The sequence below is a fragment of the Amborella trichopoda genome, chromosome 7, assembly GCF_054954075.1.
Source record: "Amborella trichopoda isolate Santa Cruz 75 chromosome 7, AtrichopodaSantaCruz75HAP2 v2.0, whole genome shotgun sequence".
NCBI classification, from domain to species: Eukaryota; Viridiplantae; Streptophyta; class Magnoliopsida; order Amborellales; family Amborellaceae; genus Amborella; species Amborella trichopoda.
In genome coordinates, this window is record NC_142342.1 from 41,791,083 (window position 1) to 41,807,067 (window position 15,985).

General features: G+C 37.5%; 1 protein-coding gene across 8 annotated transcripts in view; it reads left to right on the forward strand.

Annotated features, from left to right (window-relative positions):
• Positions 1 to 1,222: 1,222 nt before the first annotated feature.
• Positions 1,223 to 15,985, forward strand: part of LOC18423039 (transcription factor jumonji (jmjC) domain-containing protein) — a 31,200-nt gene continuing 16,437 nt past the window's right edge. For 2 of the 8 annotated variants that reach the window (XM_088871438.1, XM_088871439.1), the window contains exons 1-20: positions 1,223 to 2,821; positions 5,264 to 5,321; positions 5,969 to 6,091; positions 6,671 to 6,728; positions 6,916 to 7,055; positions 7,634 to 7,792; positions 8,090 to 8,176; positions 8,878 to 9,054; positions 9,227 to 9,379; positions 9,595 to 9,780; positions 9,934 to 10,002; positions 11,107 to 11,202; positions 11,461 to 11,553; positions 11,813 to 12,016; positions 12,126 to 12,333; positions 12,840 to 12,904; positions 13,366 to 13,424; positions 13,526 to 13,657; positions 14,694 to 14,853; positions 14,981 to 15,334. In XM_088871438.1, the coding sequence (XP_088727564.1) occupies positions 1,383 to 2,821; positions 5,264 to 5,321; positions 5,969 to 6,091; positions 6,671 to 6,728; positions 6,916 to 7,055; positions 7,634 to 7,792; positions 8,090 to 8,176; positions 8,878 to 9,054; positions 9,227 to 9,379; positions 9,595 to 9,780; positions 9,934 to 10,002; positions 11,107 to 11,202; positions 11,461 to 11,553; positions 11,813 to 12,016; positions 12,126 to 12,333; positions 12,840 to 12,904; positions 13,366 to 13,424; positions 13,526 to 13,657; positions 14,694 to 14,853; positions 14,981 to 15,334 (4,020 nt within the window). In that variant the 5' untranslated portion in view covers positions 1,223 to 1,382. The remainder of the gene's footprint in view (positions 2,822 to 5,263; positions 5,322 to 5,968; positions 6,092 to 6,670; positions 6,729 to 6,915; positions 7,056 to 7,633; positions 7,793 to 8,089; positions 8,177 to 8,877; positions 9,055 to 9,226; positions 9,380 to 9,594; positions 9,781 to 9,933; positions 10,003 to 11,106; positions 11,203 to 11,460; positions 11,554 to 11,812; positions 12,017 to 12,125; positions 12,334 to 12,839; positions 12,905 to 13,365; positions 13,425 to 13,525; positions 13,658 to 14,693; positions 14,854 to 14,980; positions 15,335 to 15,985) is intronic. The other 6 variants (XM_088871442.1, XM_088871443.1, XM_088871440.1 and 3 more) reach the window with 3 other exon arrangements.

The following is a 15,985-nucleotide window of genomic DNA, read 5'->3' on the forward strand; positions in this document are numbered from 1 at the left end:
ATCATGGACGTGAGAGTCCATGTAAAAAAATAAACTTATGAACCAAAGAACAATTTTGGCACACTTACCCAGTTTGTATGCAAATTTCAATAACAAGAATTTTATAAATACCTATCTCTCTACCCACTCTCTAAATGCCATTTTTCTCACTCTCTATATCTCTTTCTTTCTCTACCCACCTAGAAAGATAGAGGAGAGAGAGGGTAGGTAGAGAGAAAGCATAGAGAGGAGAGAGATGGTGAGTAAAGAGAGAAAGAGGGTGAGGGCAGGAAGAGAGATAGAGATAGCACAGGTGGAGAGAGAGGATGGGCCGAGAGAGAAAGAGGGATAGAGAGAACATGTAAAGAAAGTGAGAGAGAGGGCATGTAGAGAGGGAAGGGTTAGGGAGAGGCTAGTAGAAAGAGTGAGAGCGTGGGTAGAAAGAGAAAGAGAAGCGATAGAGAGATAAATAGAGGGTGGGTAGATAAAGTGAGAGATGAGAAGGGCATTTTAGTCTCAATTTTTTTTGACTTTTTGACGGGGGTGGTAAATATAACATTTGAGTCTAGGGTGTGATACAAAGAGTATTGAGGGGACGATATCTACAAAAATCATTTTGAGGATATATCTATAATTTTCCCTATAAAAGAGAAGGATGTTTACCCCTCGTTATCTTTTTCACTGTCCAACTTATAACGATTATCTTTTAACGCCATCATCTAAACCTTGAAAAGCCCTCTCTCTTTTTAACCTTTGTCTCTCTCTGTCTCACTTTATTTTCCTCTCTCTTATTCAGTGAACCTTTTAAGTTATAGGGAAAATGGACCAATATTATTAGGGATAGTCTACAAATAAACCATTTATCTTTCGTACATGGAGATCACAGTCATTCTCACTCATTGATGTCAAATTGATGGCTTGGGATGAATCACGAGTTCGAAAATAATGATTGTGACCTCCATATATTAAAGATAAATGACCTCTTTGTAGACAATATCATTTTATTATCGAGCAGTGAAAAAGTAAATAAGGGGTTAAACATATTTTTATTTTTAACTTCGAAGGGTTTTGTGGGCTTTTCATAAGAGTAAGGGATTATTTAAGATTATGATTAGATGAAGGGGGTACTATGTCTATCAATTTTTTTTATACAAAAAAAAACAAACGTCAAAGATCGTATCTAGACATTTGCGAAAAAACTTTAGGGCATTTCAAAAGTACCAAAATGATAAAAAACCTATATAGTCACAGGGTTGTGACGGGGTTTTCTTTTTTCCGCCCCCATGGGAAACATCAGGGGATTGAGAGACCCTAAAAACCCTAGAACGAACTGTAACTGGTATGTCTTCTACTTTTAACGGCTTTATTTTTATAGAATTTATTTAATTTACTTCGAAAATTTCATGGGAAAAGCTAGGGTTAGGGCAAGAACTCTAGGAGAACAAGAATCTCAGAGCCCCAACACTCAATCTTTTGGGGCTCTGAACTTGCCTCAAGCTCCTGTGTATTACCCCACTGAAGAGGAATTCAAAGACCCATTAGGGTTTATTGAGCAAATTAGGGGAGAGGCTGAGCGCTATGGAATTTGTAGAATAGTTCCTCCAAAGAGCTGGAAACCCCCATTTTCACTTGAACTAGATTCATTCACTTTTCCAACAAAAACGCAGCCTATACACCAGCTTCAGGTTCGTTCTGCGCCTTGTGATCCAAAAACATTTGACCTTGACTACAATAGGTTTTTAGATAGACGTAGTTCTCGCAAACTTCGTAAGAAGGTCGTTTTTGAAGGGGAGGAGTTAGATTTGTGTCGTCTTTTCAATGCGGTGAAGAGATATGGAGGTTATGATAAGGTGGTTACTAAGAGAAATTGGGTTAGTGTTGCAAGGGTCATGTTTTCATCAAAGAAGATTTCGGCGTGTTCATTGCATGTTCTTGGACAATTGTATAGGGAATATTTATATGACTATGAGGTTTATCACAATAAGAATTCAAAGGGTGGGGATGGAATGAAGAGAGTTTCTAGAGGAAGAGGGAAATGTGGTAAAGAAAGTGAAGACAAAAATTGCAAGGGCTCATTTTTGAATGGTGCGACAAAGAGAATTGGTAGAGAGAGAAAGAAATTTGATAATGAACGTTGTAAAGTGGGGGAATCCAATGATCATGTAAAAAACCATAAATCGAGGTCAAGGAAGGATAATGGCAGTTTAGAGAGAGAATCTGATATTGACGAGGAGACTATGGATCAGGTATGTGAGCAATGCAAAAGTGGATTGCATGGTGAAGTAATGCTTCTTTGTGATAGGTGCAACAGGGGATGGCACTTACACTGCCTTTCCCCCCCTTTGAAGCGGATTCCGCCTGGTGACTGGTATTGCTTTGATTGTATTAATTCCGAGAAAGATAGCTTTGGGTTCATCCCTGGAAAGCAAGTTTCACTGGAAAGTTTTCAAAGATTGGCCGATAGGACAAGGAAACGATGGTTTGGTTCGTCAAATGTGAGTCATGCCCAAATAGAGAAGAGATTTTGGGAAATAGTGGAGGGATCTGCTGGTGAAGTTGAGGTTATTTATGGTAGTGATTTGGATACTTCTATATATGGGAGTGGTTTTCCTCGACCAAATGATGTGCCTCCTATTGGAGTTGATTTGAATGTTTGGAAAGAGTATTCAACAAGTCCATGGAATCTGAATAACTTGCCTAAGTTACAAGGTTCTGTGCTCCGGGCCGTTCGTGATAATATTGCTGGTGTGATGGTGCCTTGGCTTTATGTTGGAATGTTGTTTTCTTCTTTTTGTTGGCATGTTGAGGATCATTGCTTCTATTCCATGAATTATCTGCACTGGTAATTCCTTTCCCACTTGCCTTTATTGCGCACTAGTTTCCTCAGTTGTAGTTATGCTTTCTGTTTTCTCTAGACATGTTGTGTTGTATGTGCTTGAACCATTACACATACTCCATTTGGGAATGTTATATAGTTTGGAGGCATTAGCAGTGTCTTAAGCTATTTATTTATTTCTTTTACTGTCTTAAGCTTTTTATTTATTTCTTTTACTTTCTGCTATTTATTTATTTCATTTTCTTTGTTTTCCTAGTTTATGTGTTTTATAATGTCTAGATTTTTTTGTGATGAGAGATGTAACATATCTGAGTTTCTTTGAAGCTTTTTAATTTATTTTGACTTGATTTTATATATCAATGGGGGTGGGGCTACTAAAGTTTTGCTATGATGTTCAATGATTTTCCATGTGGATTGTGGAGATGTTAAGCGGGAGGTTAACTTTCCTTTTTGACTGTAACAATTAATTAAGAGCTTGTACATCTAGTTGCATCTGATGACAAGGACGAAAAAAACACGCAAAATAATTTGGAAAAAGGAAATAATCAGTATGCAATGATAAAAAAAGATAAAACAAAGGTAGGTCTTCAAGAAGTAGGAAGGGATTGAAGAATTTAAAACTGCAAGGTCAACCACCTCCAATCTTTTCCTGCCTGGTCATCTGCTTCACCATTGTTTATGCAAGGTAACTTTGATTTATATTGGCAATAAATAAAATACAAAGTATAATAGAAAAACCAAAAGAAATATGAAGAAATGAGATACCAACTATCTAAAAAATTTGAAAGTCGTTAGGCAACCCATGCAAAATGCCAACAAGGGCCTTGTGCTCTACTCCGGTTGAGTCCATGGAGATTATTTTATTCTGGAAGCCAGGTTCCCAACTAACTCCTGTTGAAGTTGATCTTTAAGTCACTTTTAGGAGGGAGTCTCACACTTGTGATAGGTTTATTAATTCAATTCCCCAGGAGCATCATTGCCCTCTGATCCTATATCACATAATCGTCCTAATGGAAAATTTTCATAGCTCTAAACGACAAAAAAAGAAAAGAAAAGAAATAAGGGAACTTTAGACCCCATTAGAAACCTTGAAAGCAGCTGGCATGAGATGTCATCCCAAAGTTTCTCAACAATCAAGTAATTCTAAAGCTAACCATCGATGAATTTTGATTTTGCTCCATCTAAATTTCCTATTTAATGGTAAAAATACTGAGATTCCATCGCAGGTTCACCTTATGAGAAGTGGGAAGGAATTGGAGAGGACCGATACCTTATCAGGTGTATAATAGCAGAAGGCATCGCATGAGAAATGCCAAAGATATATATGAAGAAATTTTGGATGGCCATAAATGAAAACATAATCCAATGAGTCTTTGGCTCCGTGAGTCATGTTGCAAAGGGGAATGGAGTCCTAGAAGTGATCAATAGTGAGACATTTACTGATAAATGATAATAACAAACAGACTGAAACATAATATCAAAGGGGCGTTGGAACACTCCATAGACATTGGGCACGGACCTATCATCATTGTCCTGCAAAATTATCACGAGCGGAATTGATTGAGGGCTCTGAAGTCTGAATTATCTGGGGATGACACAGGCCTTTAGACCAGGGGGAGGATAAAATTTGACTTCAAAGGCGTCTGAAAATGATAGAGAACCTCAACCTCCTCTTCCTCAGGGATCCTTCTAATCTAGGACAGCAAACCATTATTATCCCCTGCCTCTTAAAATGGAACCTCTGGATCAGACGCGATACATGCAACGTTCGTAAAATGAAACCATAGAGAAGATTCACTGCTCGGCGTTAGACCAGGACATAAACCTGTAACCCAACCTAACCCTATATCGAATCCCTCTTTGTAACTGGCTACCTGCAGAAGGTGTACCCCTCTTCACTCTTTAGGCATTGAAAGATCTGCCCTAATTCGTCCCCATCCATCAACCCCTCCCTTTCTTGCTTTCTACTTGCCTAGCTCAATCACTACCATGCCTATTGGAAAAACTATGAATGCCATTTCATAGTAGCATCATATTCATTAGTCTTAAACTGAATTAATCTTACCTAAATTAGAGAGTTGTGGTAAAGCAATGTAGCTCTTCGTAAAAAATGAACTTGTGGTTCTACATTGCAATGTCTTTACCAAATTAGTGTTTGTAGGTGTCTATGTGTGTATGCTCAGTGGGTGCGCAACTCACATGTGGGTGGTCCACAATTTCATTGTTACTGCATGCCCCCTCTTGGGACTTGCCGGAATCAGTGTTATGAAGGTTATGTCATATTTATTGTCCATTTCTTGGGGATATCTTAGTTTAGGTCGTCAAAATGGCCTCGCATGTTTTGTTATTCCTTTTTTGTGAAATATTTGTAATCCTTGATGGTCGAGCTTTTTTCTTTAGAGTTCTGTATCCACTTTGGTTGACTATGTGCTTCTTTTGCTTCTTCAGGGGTGAGCCGAAGTGTTGGTACAGTGTCCCTGGTAACGAAGCTCATGCTTTTGAACAGGTAATACATTGGGTGCCCATAACACTTGTATCAAAGTAGAAATTTTCCAAGTCAGTGACTTCTTTTTAGAAGAATCCAGCATTCAGAAGAATCCAATTTCCAATAATGGTGCTACTGCTTGTGAAGATTGTCCTCCTTTGTGCATGTCTCCTATACAAATTTGGTTTCCTTTTATCTGACTGCATTTTTTTCGCAGACTTCTGTTATTTAAAAAAACAGTGAAAACCTCAGGCAGTACCTGGACCACCTGCATAGATCATGCAGGTGGTCTAGAAGCTTGAAATATCAGGACAGTACCAGGACCGCTAATTTTGTTAGAAACATCATTTTATTTCAATTTTATGTTCAAAAGTGAGGGCAAAAACTTAAAATGATTGGATTTTTTTATTATTGATGGATCGAAGTTTGTTGATGTTTCAAATTTCCTGGCCAACTGCATAATCTCTCATAATTATTTGTTTTAAGAACACAAATGAGGTCGCCATATGCTTTTAATAGATCGTTTTTGTCCTAGTCTCCTTGTTAGTTGCTTGCCTCAGCTGTTATAATTCAGTGTTCTGATATCGGACTACTTGTTCACTTTGCCAATCCATGGGTTATAAAGGTTAGTTGATTATTCTCATGGTATTGTTTTCTTTCTTTCACAGGTTATGAGGGAGACCCTTCCAGATTTGTTTGAGGCACAACCAGACCTCTTATTTCATCTTGTAACCTTATTGAACCCAGCTGTGCTCCGAGAACATGATGTTTCTGTTTATGGTGTAGTACAGGTTTTGTATATATCATTTCTTATTTCTCATTTATTTTTTTAATATAATTCATCCTTTTTTTTGGGATGAAGTTGTTTTTAGGTATTATATATCCCCTCTTGGACCTAAGTGTCTTTAGGTGTTATATGTCCATTTTTGGATGAGGGCATCTTCAAGCATTATTTGTTTTTTCTCTGAGTAGTTTTCTTCTATCAGAGTAATCACATTTAATTAGTAATCAGCAAAAATGATTTGAGTATGAGTACCAAAGTAATGGGGTATGGTGTGATTGCCTTAATGGGTTTTGCTTGATTTTCTATTGACTTCCTTCCCAATCATGAAAAGGTTTTTATTACCAAGACCTGCTTTTTAAATTGCCACAGTTTTTTTTTTCAAGCTCCATTCATGTTCTTTCCATTTGATTTCCAAGAAGCTTTATTAGAATGTTACATATTCTCTGCTCTCAATGTGAACTTCACTTTCTATCTCCGGATTTTAGATGTCTGTATGTTTTGAGTTTGATTTTGTGACCCGTTTGTTCTATTGTGGTAAGAGCCAGAGTAATGTACTTAATTCCAGCTCATATTTGTTCTTTGCCAGGAGGCCGGCAACTTTGTCATAACTTTCCCGAGGTCTTTTCATGCCGGATTCAATTTTGGTAATTCCTTGTGATCTTAAGTGGGTCTCACTTGAGCTGATCTAATTAGATCTAATTAAACATTATTGCATGTGTGTGAGTTTTTTTGTTTCCCCCTGTGGGGGTGGTTTAATAACACATTTTATGTCATTCAATGTGAATAAAAGGCTTCCTTATATCTAAAGGTGATTATCATGGCGGCTTTCAGGTTTAAATTGTGCCGAAGCTGTCAATTTTGCTCCTGCTGACTGGTTGCCACATGGTGGGTTAGGAGCGGAGCTGTATCAGTCGTATCACAAGACTGCCGTTATATCTCATGAGGAGCTTCTCTGTGTTGTTGCTAAGGTTGCATAATTATAAACATCTTATGGGGCTTGAGTGTCCCCTTTCTTTCGAAGAGTTCTTACTAATGATGTCATTGTAATTCATAATACGACTAACTACTTATACGGTCTGGAGCTTCTTAATTATAGATGCTCACAATGTACAATAACATTCAGTGTACTTTTAATGTGGATATGTGCTTTCCATTTGTCCTCTTCTGACACATCAAGATTAGTGCATTTGATCGGTCAAACAAATTAGTACCATGTTGGCCTCATTTTGAGCCTTAGTTTCTCTTATTGAAGTTGCTTTCTGATATATATAAAAATAACAAATGACCCTTGTTTGTTCATATTATGAATTGATATAACATGTTATTTGATTGGTATTTATGATATCTAAGTTTTCAAAGCATTTAGTGGGGGTTATACTCTCTTTTTTTGTGGCCTTCTCTTTATTAGATGCTTGAATTGGTAAATCTAGTCATGTAATGGCTACTTATGCGGCTAAAGGTGAATTTTGTCATTTAAGTTCATGTTGCGACCTTTTTAGAGTATGTGGTTTGGAGATCTAACCATGTCATTCTTCAATTTGATCAATAGAGCAGTTGCAATACGAAGGCCTTGCCTTACTTGAAGAAAGAAATGCTTCGCGTATTTTCTAAAGAGAAAACTCAGAGAGAGAAGCTTTGGAAGATTGGTACTGTTAGATCATCCATGATGTCTCCAAGAAAGCAACCTGAGTATGTGGGCACTGAAGAGGTACTGTTGTGCACATCTATTTTTTGCGTTGCTCCAAGGAAAATATACTTAATCAATGGGCAATGGAGTAACCATTCCATTGGTTCATCATTATCCATTGTAGCAATGGATGGTGGGGTAGAGAGTGAGACCCACCTGTCCATCAATTCAGTGGATCAAGATAACCCACTGGATTATGTTTTTTACATAGACCACTGGTTCACAGCCTATCTTTCCTTTTTGCAACAGTTAAGTGGTGTAGCTGTTGTCATGATTTGGCAGCTGCTTAACATTGCAAATTTTCTATCTGAACTGTAGGATCCAGAATGCATCATATGCCGTCAGTATCTGTATCTTTCTGCAGTTGTTTGTGACTGTCGGCCAACTGCTTTTGCTTGTTTGGAGGTAAGAGAGGCGCAATTCATGTTTGTTTTGGTAGGTAAAGTGTAATCTGTACTGATCTGGAGGCGTGAAACATATGTGACTGCTTTTCCCTGGCATCCCATACAAATGGATGGCTGGGATGGCTTCTGTCACAATGTCACAAGTTAGCCTTTGAGATTCTGATCTTGGTTGAGCAGATTAGAGTTTTTGAATTTGAATTTTGTGTACTACAAATCATTTTGACATGAAATTTGGTGTATGCTCAATTCTCATAGGGGTGCACCTAATAAAAGTAAGAAAAAAATATTTCTTGTAAGTGGCAACAAAAAAGTGACCAAATGCTCCTGTAACTTTCAGGGGTATTTTGGTCATTTATTTTACTCAGAAATATTTTTTCTCTGTTGGGTGGGCTTATAAGGAGTGGGCATGCCTCAAATTTTATGTCAAGATGATTTGTAAAATAAAAATAAAAATAAAACCATGTAGGGCCTGAGATTGTGACCAAGCTTATCCCAGCCATCCATTTAGATTGGTCTGCTGAGAATAGCAGTCACGGTGGAACCACATGTAAAGGTTGCCTTATCTCTTTCTCTCTCTCTCAATGTGTATATACAAACATAAATAGAACTGATTTGGAGTGTGTGTGTCTATATAATATGTGGGGTTACTTTGAAATTTTTTCCCATGAAGGACCCTTATATGTTACCTGTATATTTCTGCAGCATTGGAAGCACCTTTGTGAATGCAGTCCAGATCAGCATCGTCTTATGTATCGTTACACTGTTGCAGAACTAGAGGACTTGCTCCTTATGGTTAGTCCTGGATCTACTAGGGTGTGGGATCTAGAAATGAAGTCTGGAGGTCAAAGTAAGGTTTCTGCCAGGCAGTTGACAAAGAAGGTGTGTTATTCGTGTGTATCAACTTCTTATGTTATCATTATGCTTGTAGTTAAAGTTGTTTGAATTATTGTTCACTAAACCTTGTTTTTGCCTTTTAGTAGTACGAGCTCAACCTAAGGATATTGAACTTGTCTTTGGCTTTCTGAGTATTAAATTGAGAAAACATATGCAGGTGAAAGGTTGCTATTTCTCCCATTCACAGTTAGCAGATGCTTGGCTTGCTGATGCTCGTCAGATTTTTCAATTGCCATTTTCAGAGGCTGCTTCTGTGAATGCACTACAGGAGGCTGAGCAGTTTCTTTGGGCAGGGCATGAAATGGATTCGGTAAGCTTTACTAATGGTACAATAATGCAGGTGCACCACCCCCCCTCCCCTCTCTCTCTCTCTTCTTTCCCTCCATTCTCTCCATCATCCATCAAAATGATGGGCAATGATGACATAATGGGCTACGGATTTTCAAATATTCATTCTTTTATAGCTTACTTCCCCTTTATGAAATAAGGTAATGATCATATGCTGGTTTCAAATTGATGTTACAGGTCCGAGATATGGCAAAAAGCTTGATTGAAGCTCAGAAGTGGGCTGAAAATTCGAGGCTTTGCCTCTCTAAAGTTGAAAGTAGCTTGAATAATAATGCTGCTGGGGAGGTTCACCTGAAGCTTGTTGAGGAACTCTTGGCTTCAAGTTCTTTGTCCTGTAACGAACCAAGCAATGCTAAGTTGAAGGTCCTTTCTCATTTCTGATAAAATGAAAATTTTACAATCTGGAATTCGTCAGCCTGTCGAATTCTCATCTCCCTTGAACTTGAAAATCTTTATTTTGGGTAAATGATTATGAAAATATTAAACACATAAGCATGTTGTTTTCACTGTCTACAGGCTTTTGCAGATGGTGCCAGGATGTTGGACCTTGAAATAAAAGCTGCTTTATCATCTCGTTCTCTCACGGTAAATTAAGTTAATAGTCTGCATTGGTCCGAGTTGAAGTTCTGTGTCTCCATTTCATTTGTATGTCGTAGGATGGTTCTCATAAAATTTAAGCCATGGGATGCTATACTATTTTTCTGATGGGAAAGTTTTAATCCAATGAACTATAGAAAAGCAAAGTTCATTGGGATCATGGCTCTTGGATGAAATAATGGATGGTGATGGAAAGTGGGATCTGCCAGAACCCACAACGCCAGTAGTCGGTCTCGCTCTCCATCACCAGTCATCAACTAAGTTTTTCCTCATCATTAATTCATTTCCATCACCGCCCAATGGAAACCCAAATATGCAAATCTGCCTGGTGTCAGTTTAGCCTCCATGGGTACACAATAAAACATCATAAGTAAAAACGAAAGATGGAAAATCTGAAACTTCCTTTGCATAAAAGTTGCAAGAAATCTCAAACTTCCTGTTACGTATTGTATACGATCCACAGGCAAGCATTGAGAGAGATGGTAGAGATTGGTTGATATTTGTAATGAACAATGATTCATCTCCACTGTCCTTCTCAAGAATGGGGGGTGGGTGTCCTTCCTGTTGTGTATCATACACTAGATTCATGTGGTGTACTTTCATTATATATAAGACCTAGATCTATTTTTTGAAGTTTTCAGTGATGTTTTTTATCTTTACAGTGTGCAAGATATACACAGAACTGTGGTGAGATTTTGTGTTAGCAGTATTGTATTGAGGAAATTCCTCCTCCTTGGTGGATTAGGGTTTGTGATTATATCCATATTTGCCCATGTGCATTCATCTGGGAAGTGGCTTGAAGTCTGGAATATTAAGCGGATTGACATTCATTCATCGTTTTTTGGGAAAATAAATCATATACTATATATATAGGTGCACTACTGGGGGATTCACCGCCCCTTTCAACAAGTGATTGCTGAGATTAACTGTCTTTCCTCATCATGAACATTATGCTTAATCTCCACCATCCATTGTTGGTAAAACAATGAATGGATTGTTGATGCCTCCATAGCATCTACCATATAATTTTTCCACCTTTCTTGTGATGGGTGTTGTGTGTCCTACTCATAGTTGATCATAATGGAACTTCAGGTTGCTGAATTGGAAGCCTTGCACTTCAGAGCTGTAGAATCGCCAATTATTTTAGAGGAATGTCAAAGATTAGAAAGGGAGATATCCTCTGCAAAGGTACATTCTGTTGTTTTCTAATCCCTTCTTCTGTTCTCTTTGAACTATTGGGAACATGTATTGTAATTGAAGTCTTGCTTTGTCATTGTGTCAGTCGAGTTTTTTCGTTATTTTGAAGTTACTATGACAATTGTGGTTTTTTTTATTTTCTTTTGCATTTTCCCCATTTACTTCATACATTATTGTCCTGGATGTTTTCTAAAATGAAATATTATTGTCCTCTTTGTTGGTTATTCTTATGTTAGTTTATTGTTTTAGGCTTGGCAAAGGAGTGTCCAAAGATACTCGTTAGGTAACAGGGATGAGCCTGTTGATATTGATGCTGATGCCCTTTATAAGCTGAAAGCAGAAGTGAGTAAATTGGTATAGGGAAAGGTATATTATAGTAGGAAACAATTGTCCATTGGTATTATCACCTTCCAATGAAATGATGAATGTTGATGGACAGAGAGTGGAGTGTACTAAAGCAAGATATTACCCCTATAGTAGGTCACACTCTTCCTCTATTACTGTCCGTCTTATCATAAGGTGATGATCTCAATGTGCTACAGTTTTTTATGGTTGATCAATTTAGATAGTGTATTTCCCATTGCTTTATTCATTTTGTCAGGATTCTTTCCTGGGCATATCATTGGAACCTATTTGTTTTGCTGCCCTAGAAGCCTTGGACTACAATTCTCATGAATTTCAATGTCAGATGCTGGGGCTCCATGTTCAACTCCCAGAAGTGGAGCTGCTGAATGATCTCTTAGAGCAGGTGGAGTTGTGGAATATTCGGACCAGTGAGATCTTGAAAGGTCCTCTGAATTTGAAGGTTATAAGTCTTTTAACAATCTTTTGTCTTCTCATATGTGTAGTATGTTTCATTCACACACTCACGTAGCAGGTGGCATTGGATTACTTATGAGTCTTCACTGCTTCAGGAACTTGAAACTCTTCTGCATGATGCGGATGCTTTCTCGTTTTGCACACCAGAAATGAAGTTACTTAGACATCATCATGGTGATGCTTTAGCGTGGATTGACGATTCTCGAAATGCTCTTGAGAAGATTAAAGAACGAGAGGATTATTACAATATTGTTGAGGAACTTAGTGCTGTTGTGGCAGCAGGACAGATGTTAAAAGTACAGGGTATGCATCCATCACTGTACCCTTTGGGAAAGTATACTGTAATCTTTTGGGTGTCTTCATATACATAATCCACTGTTATTCTCACCTCTGGTGAAGAAATGGATAGTGATGGAGAGAGTTGGTCCCACTATTGGGTGATGTCTTTTTTAGTGAGTACTGTGCCTCATATCATTGGTTAGTGGTGGTTTTCAGATTCCATTGGATTATTTTATATTTTTCCCATATCCTTTTTGTTTGTCTTTTAAAGATCAAACTGGTGGTTAAATCTTTAAGTGGATTTCTGTGTTCTTTCTGATTTCTGCATGTCCCTTCATCATTCTGATTTCTGGTAATAACATTTGATCAATCCAGTTGGATCCATTAATGTGTTCCGAGTGCTTTTTTTATGAGCTATTTTTGTTTTTAATTTGGTTGTCAATGGTTTTGCTGTTAAAGCTATATTTATGAATGAATCTGTTATCTGAGCATATCTGATTTCTTGAGGTTTTGTTTCATGTCAACTACAGTTGGAGAATTGCCCCTGATTGAGGAGGAATTAAGAAAGTCAAGTTGCAGGGCAAGAGCTTTGAAGGTAACATGGTTGAGTCATATTTGTTATTAAAGCAAAATAATTTCAAAAATATATCATGGTTTTCTTCTATGGTCGCTGAAAGCTTTCTTCAACATACAACTCTCGCACTTTTGGTTTGATGCCCTCCATTTTTACTTTTTGAAATGCTAATATCTGATCTAAAAATTAGTAAATTGTGATATTCTAGGTTCTAACCTGATAAGATATCTTTTTTTGTTTTGTTTTGGGAACTAACCCAATAAGATTGTTCGTAAATCATTTAATTCATCTATTAGCAGTTCTACACATTTATTTGATATTTGTCATTTGTATCTTAGACTTTGTTTTTTTACTGTCTTTAGGTTTGAGGTTGGACATTTTCTGTTACTAATATTTCCTGTATTGTTTTTATGCACAAATATTATTATGATGCAGTGATCTAACGTGATTTCCATACGTTCCTACATCTTTTTGGTAGACAGGTTCTCTCTGTTAGGATGCCCATGGATTTCATTATGCAGTTATTGGCTGAGGCCACCTTGTATGTCTCTTTTACATTTCCTGGGACAGTAGGCTTTTACTTCCTTTGGTATACAATTATGTGTTATTTGCTTCTACTATATTGAACTTCTTTTGTTTCAGGTTACACCTGGAGGACGAAAAAATGTTCTCTGATATGGATGGCATACTCTCTTTGGCTTCATCCTTGGAAGAAAGGGCTAAACTGGCCCTCAGTTGTAGCGAGCAAATGTTGGAGTTTGAGGATATTATAAGGTTTCTTGTCCTTTCTCTCTTCGACAATTTGGTGTGAAACAGGCGAAAATATATTATAATCCTAGAAGTATGGAAAACAGCAGTCTGTTTCCAAATAATCTGATGCAGTGTTGGATTAGTATGGAGAGTGAGTTGGAATCTCACCTTTGGGGCCTTGTCCTTGACTGTTGAGTATCATTCTCTTTTCATTACTATCTATGTTGCATGGATTCGGGTATGGGTGTCGGTGTAGGACACGGGTACAGAGTGTCAAATTATTTGAGTCCCTAAAGTTGGATTCGGAGACATGGCTTTCCGTGTGTGTTATTGAATGTAGAATATGAAAAACAAAAAAAAACGAGTTCTAGCAAGTTATCCTTTTCTCAATTCACAAAAAAAAGAAACGGTCTGGTGCTTGTTAATGAATGCATGGCTAGCATTAAATAAATTCTAACTCTCTTTATGTGATTGATAGCGAAAACGGCAAGTTCTTATTTTTGAATTTACAGCAAAAAGGAAACAAGGCGGTGCTTGTAAATGCTATTTTCCAAAAAATGTAGAGAGAGAGAGAGAGAGAGAGAGAGAGAGAGAGAGAGATTGGAAACCTTTTGGGTTTATGCTACTTTCCAAAACATAGAGAGATTGGAGAGAGAGGTTGAAAAATTTCCCAAAATGTAGAGAGAGGCTGGAAAATTTTAATATGTTTTACTATAGGATTCATCGGAGAGAAGAATCCAACATGCTATGATAAGAATCCATACATATATATATATATATATCGGATTCGGCATGTCTAAATTAACGAAGAATCTAGTTTCCAGGATTCTTGAATTCGAAGAATCCAGGCGAATCAGTACCCATACCCATGTCCATACGTCTCTAACACGGGTACGGGACCTTGGTCAAAGAATCAATGTAACATAGATCACTATACATTATTTCATGAGATGGGGTTGATCCCTGATGGGACTATGATTTTCCATATTGTCGGACTCGTAGTATACTCCCACATGAAACAAATGGTATTTACTAGTGTGATTTTGGACTCTTATTTCAGGATGTCGCAAAATGTATTTGTGATCCTTCCTTCTCTTAATGATGTCAAGGAAGCTATCTCAACTGCTGAGTCATGGATTAGGAGTGCTCAGCCCTTTCTATTGTCCTTCAAGAGTGGATGGAACATTTCTAGACCCTTGTTGAAAGTTAATGACTTGAAGGTGTTGACCTAAGTGGGATCTTCTGCTATATATATATATATTTATCAATATTGCAGTACATGATGTGCTTTTCTTTTTCAAAGTCTAGGGTCTTATGTTTTACTTCTATACGCTCTGCATTTTACAGGAGTTACTCAATCAGTCAAAACTTTTAAAGGTGTCTTTGAAAGAACCAGAAATTCTTCAGAGGATTCTGCATGATGTAGATGCATGGCAATCTGATGCGGCTTCCTTATTTGATCAGACAAACTCCTTGATTGCCTCTCATGTGTCTGACTGTGCACCAAATGGCCAATTTCTTAATAGTGACACCTTTATTATAAGAATTGAAGAATTAGTTGCTAGGATAGATTTTGTTATGGACACTGGGAGGTCCTTGGGTTTTGATTTTCATGAGATACCGAAACTGCAAGATGCAGCTTTCTTTCTACGGTGGAGCTTAAAGGCGCTTTCTCTTTGCTCTGGTGTTCCGTTGCTTGAGGTTGTGCCTATTCCCTCTTGAATATGTTTAGTTGTTGATTTTCTATTCTGTGGAATTTTTATATCTTTTTGGCTTATTCTGTATTGTTTCAATATCCAGAGCCCACTTACTTACCTCTGTTGAACTACAAAACAATATTTGAGGCTTCACATTTATTTTATATCGCTTTTAATCTGTAGTTATACATTTCTTTGCAGGCCTTCATAAGATGTACTTTTTTATTCTTTTATCATTCGTGAGAAAATTCTTTGGTAAATGACCAGATGTTATTTGCTAAAGTAGTTAAATTTCTTGAGTGGGGACCAAGTGTCATTGTGCTTCCCTCTTCTACCATATTTCTCTTCTCTTGCTTGCACTTGTATAAAATGCGTGGGCGCGAGAGAGAGGAAGTCCACTAGTTTTCATTTTTGCTTCTTTATCTTTTACTTGCCCATGATTGTGCTTTCCTCCTCTACCAAAATTTTCTTCTCTTGCTTGCACTTGTATAAAATGTGTGGGTGCGAGAAAGAGGAAGTCTGCTAGTCTTCATTTTCTCTTCTTTATCTTTTGCTTGCTCATGGTCAGTGTGTTGTTTGAGGAGGAAGTTTGGACACATACTCCCTTTTATCCCTCTTAGCAAAAATAGCTAAAATTTAGGATGTCTTTTTTGAG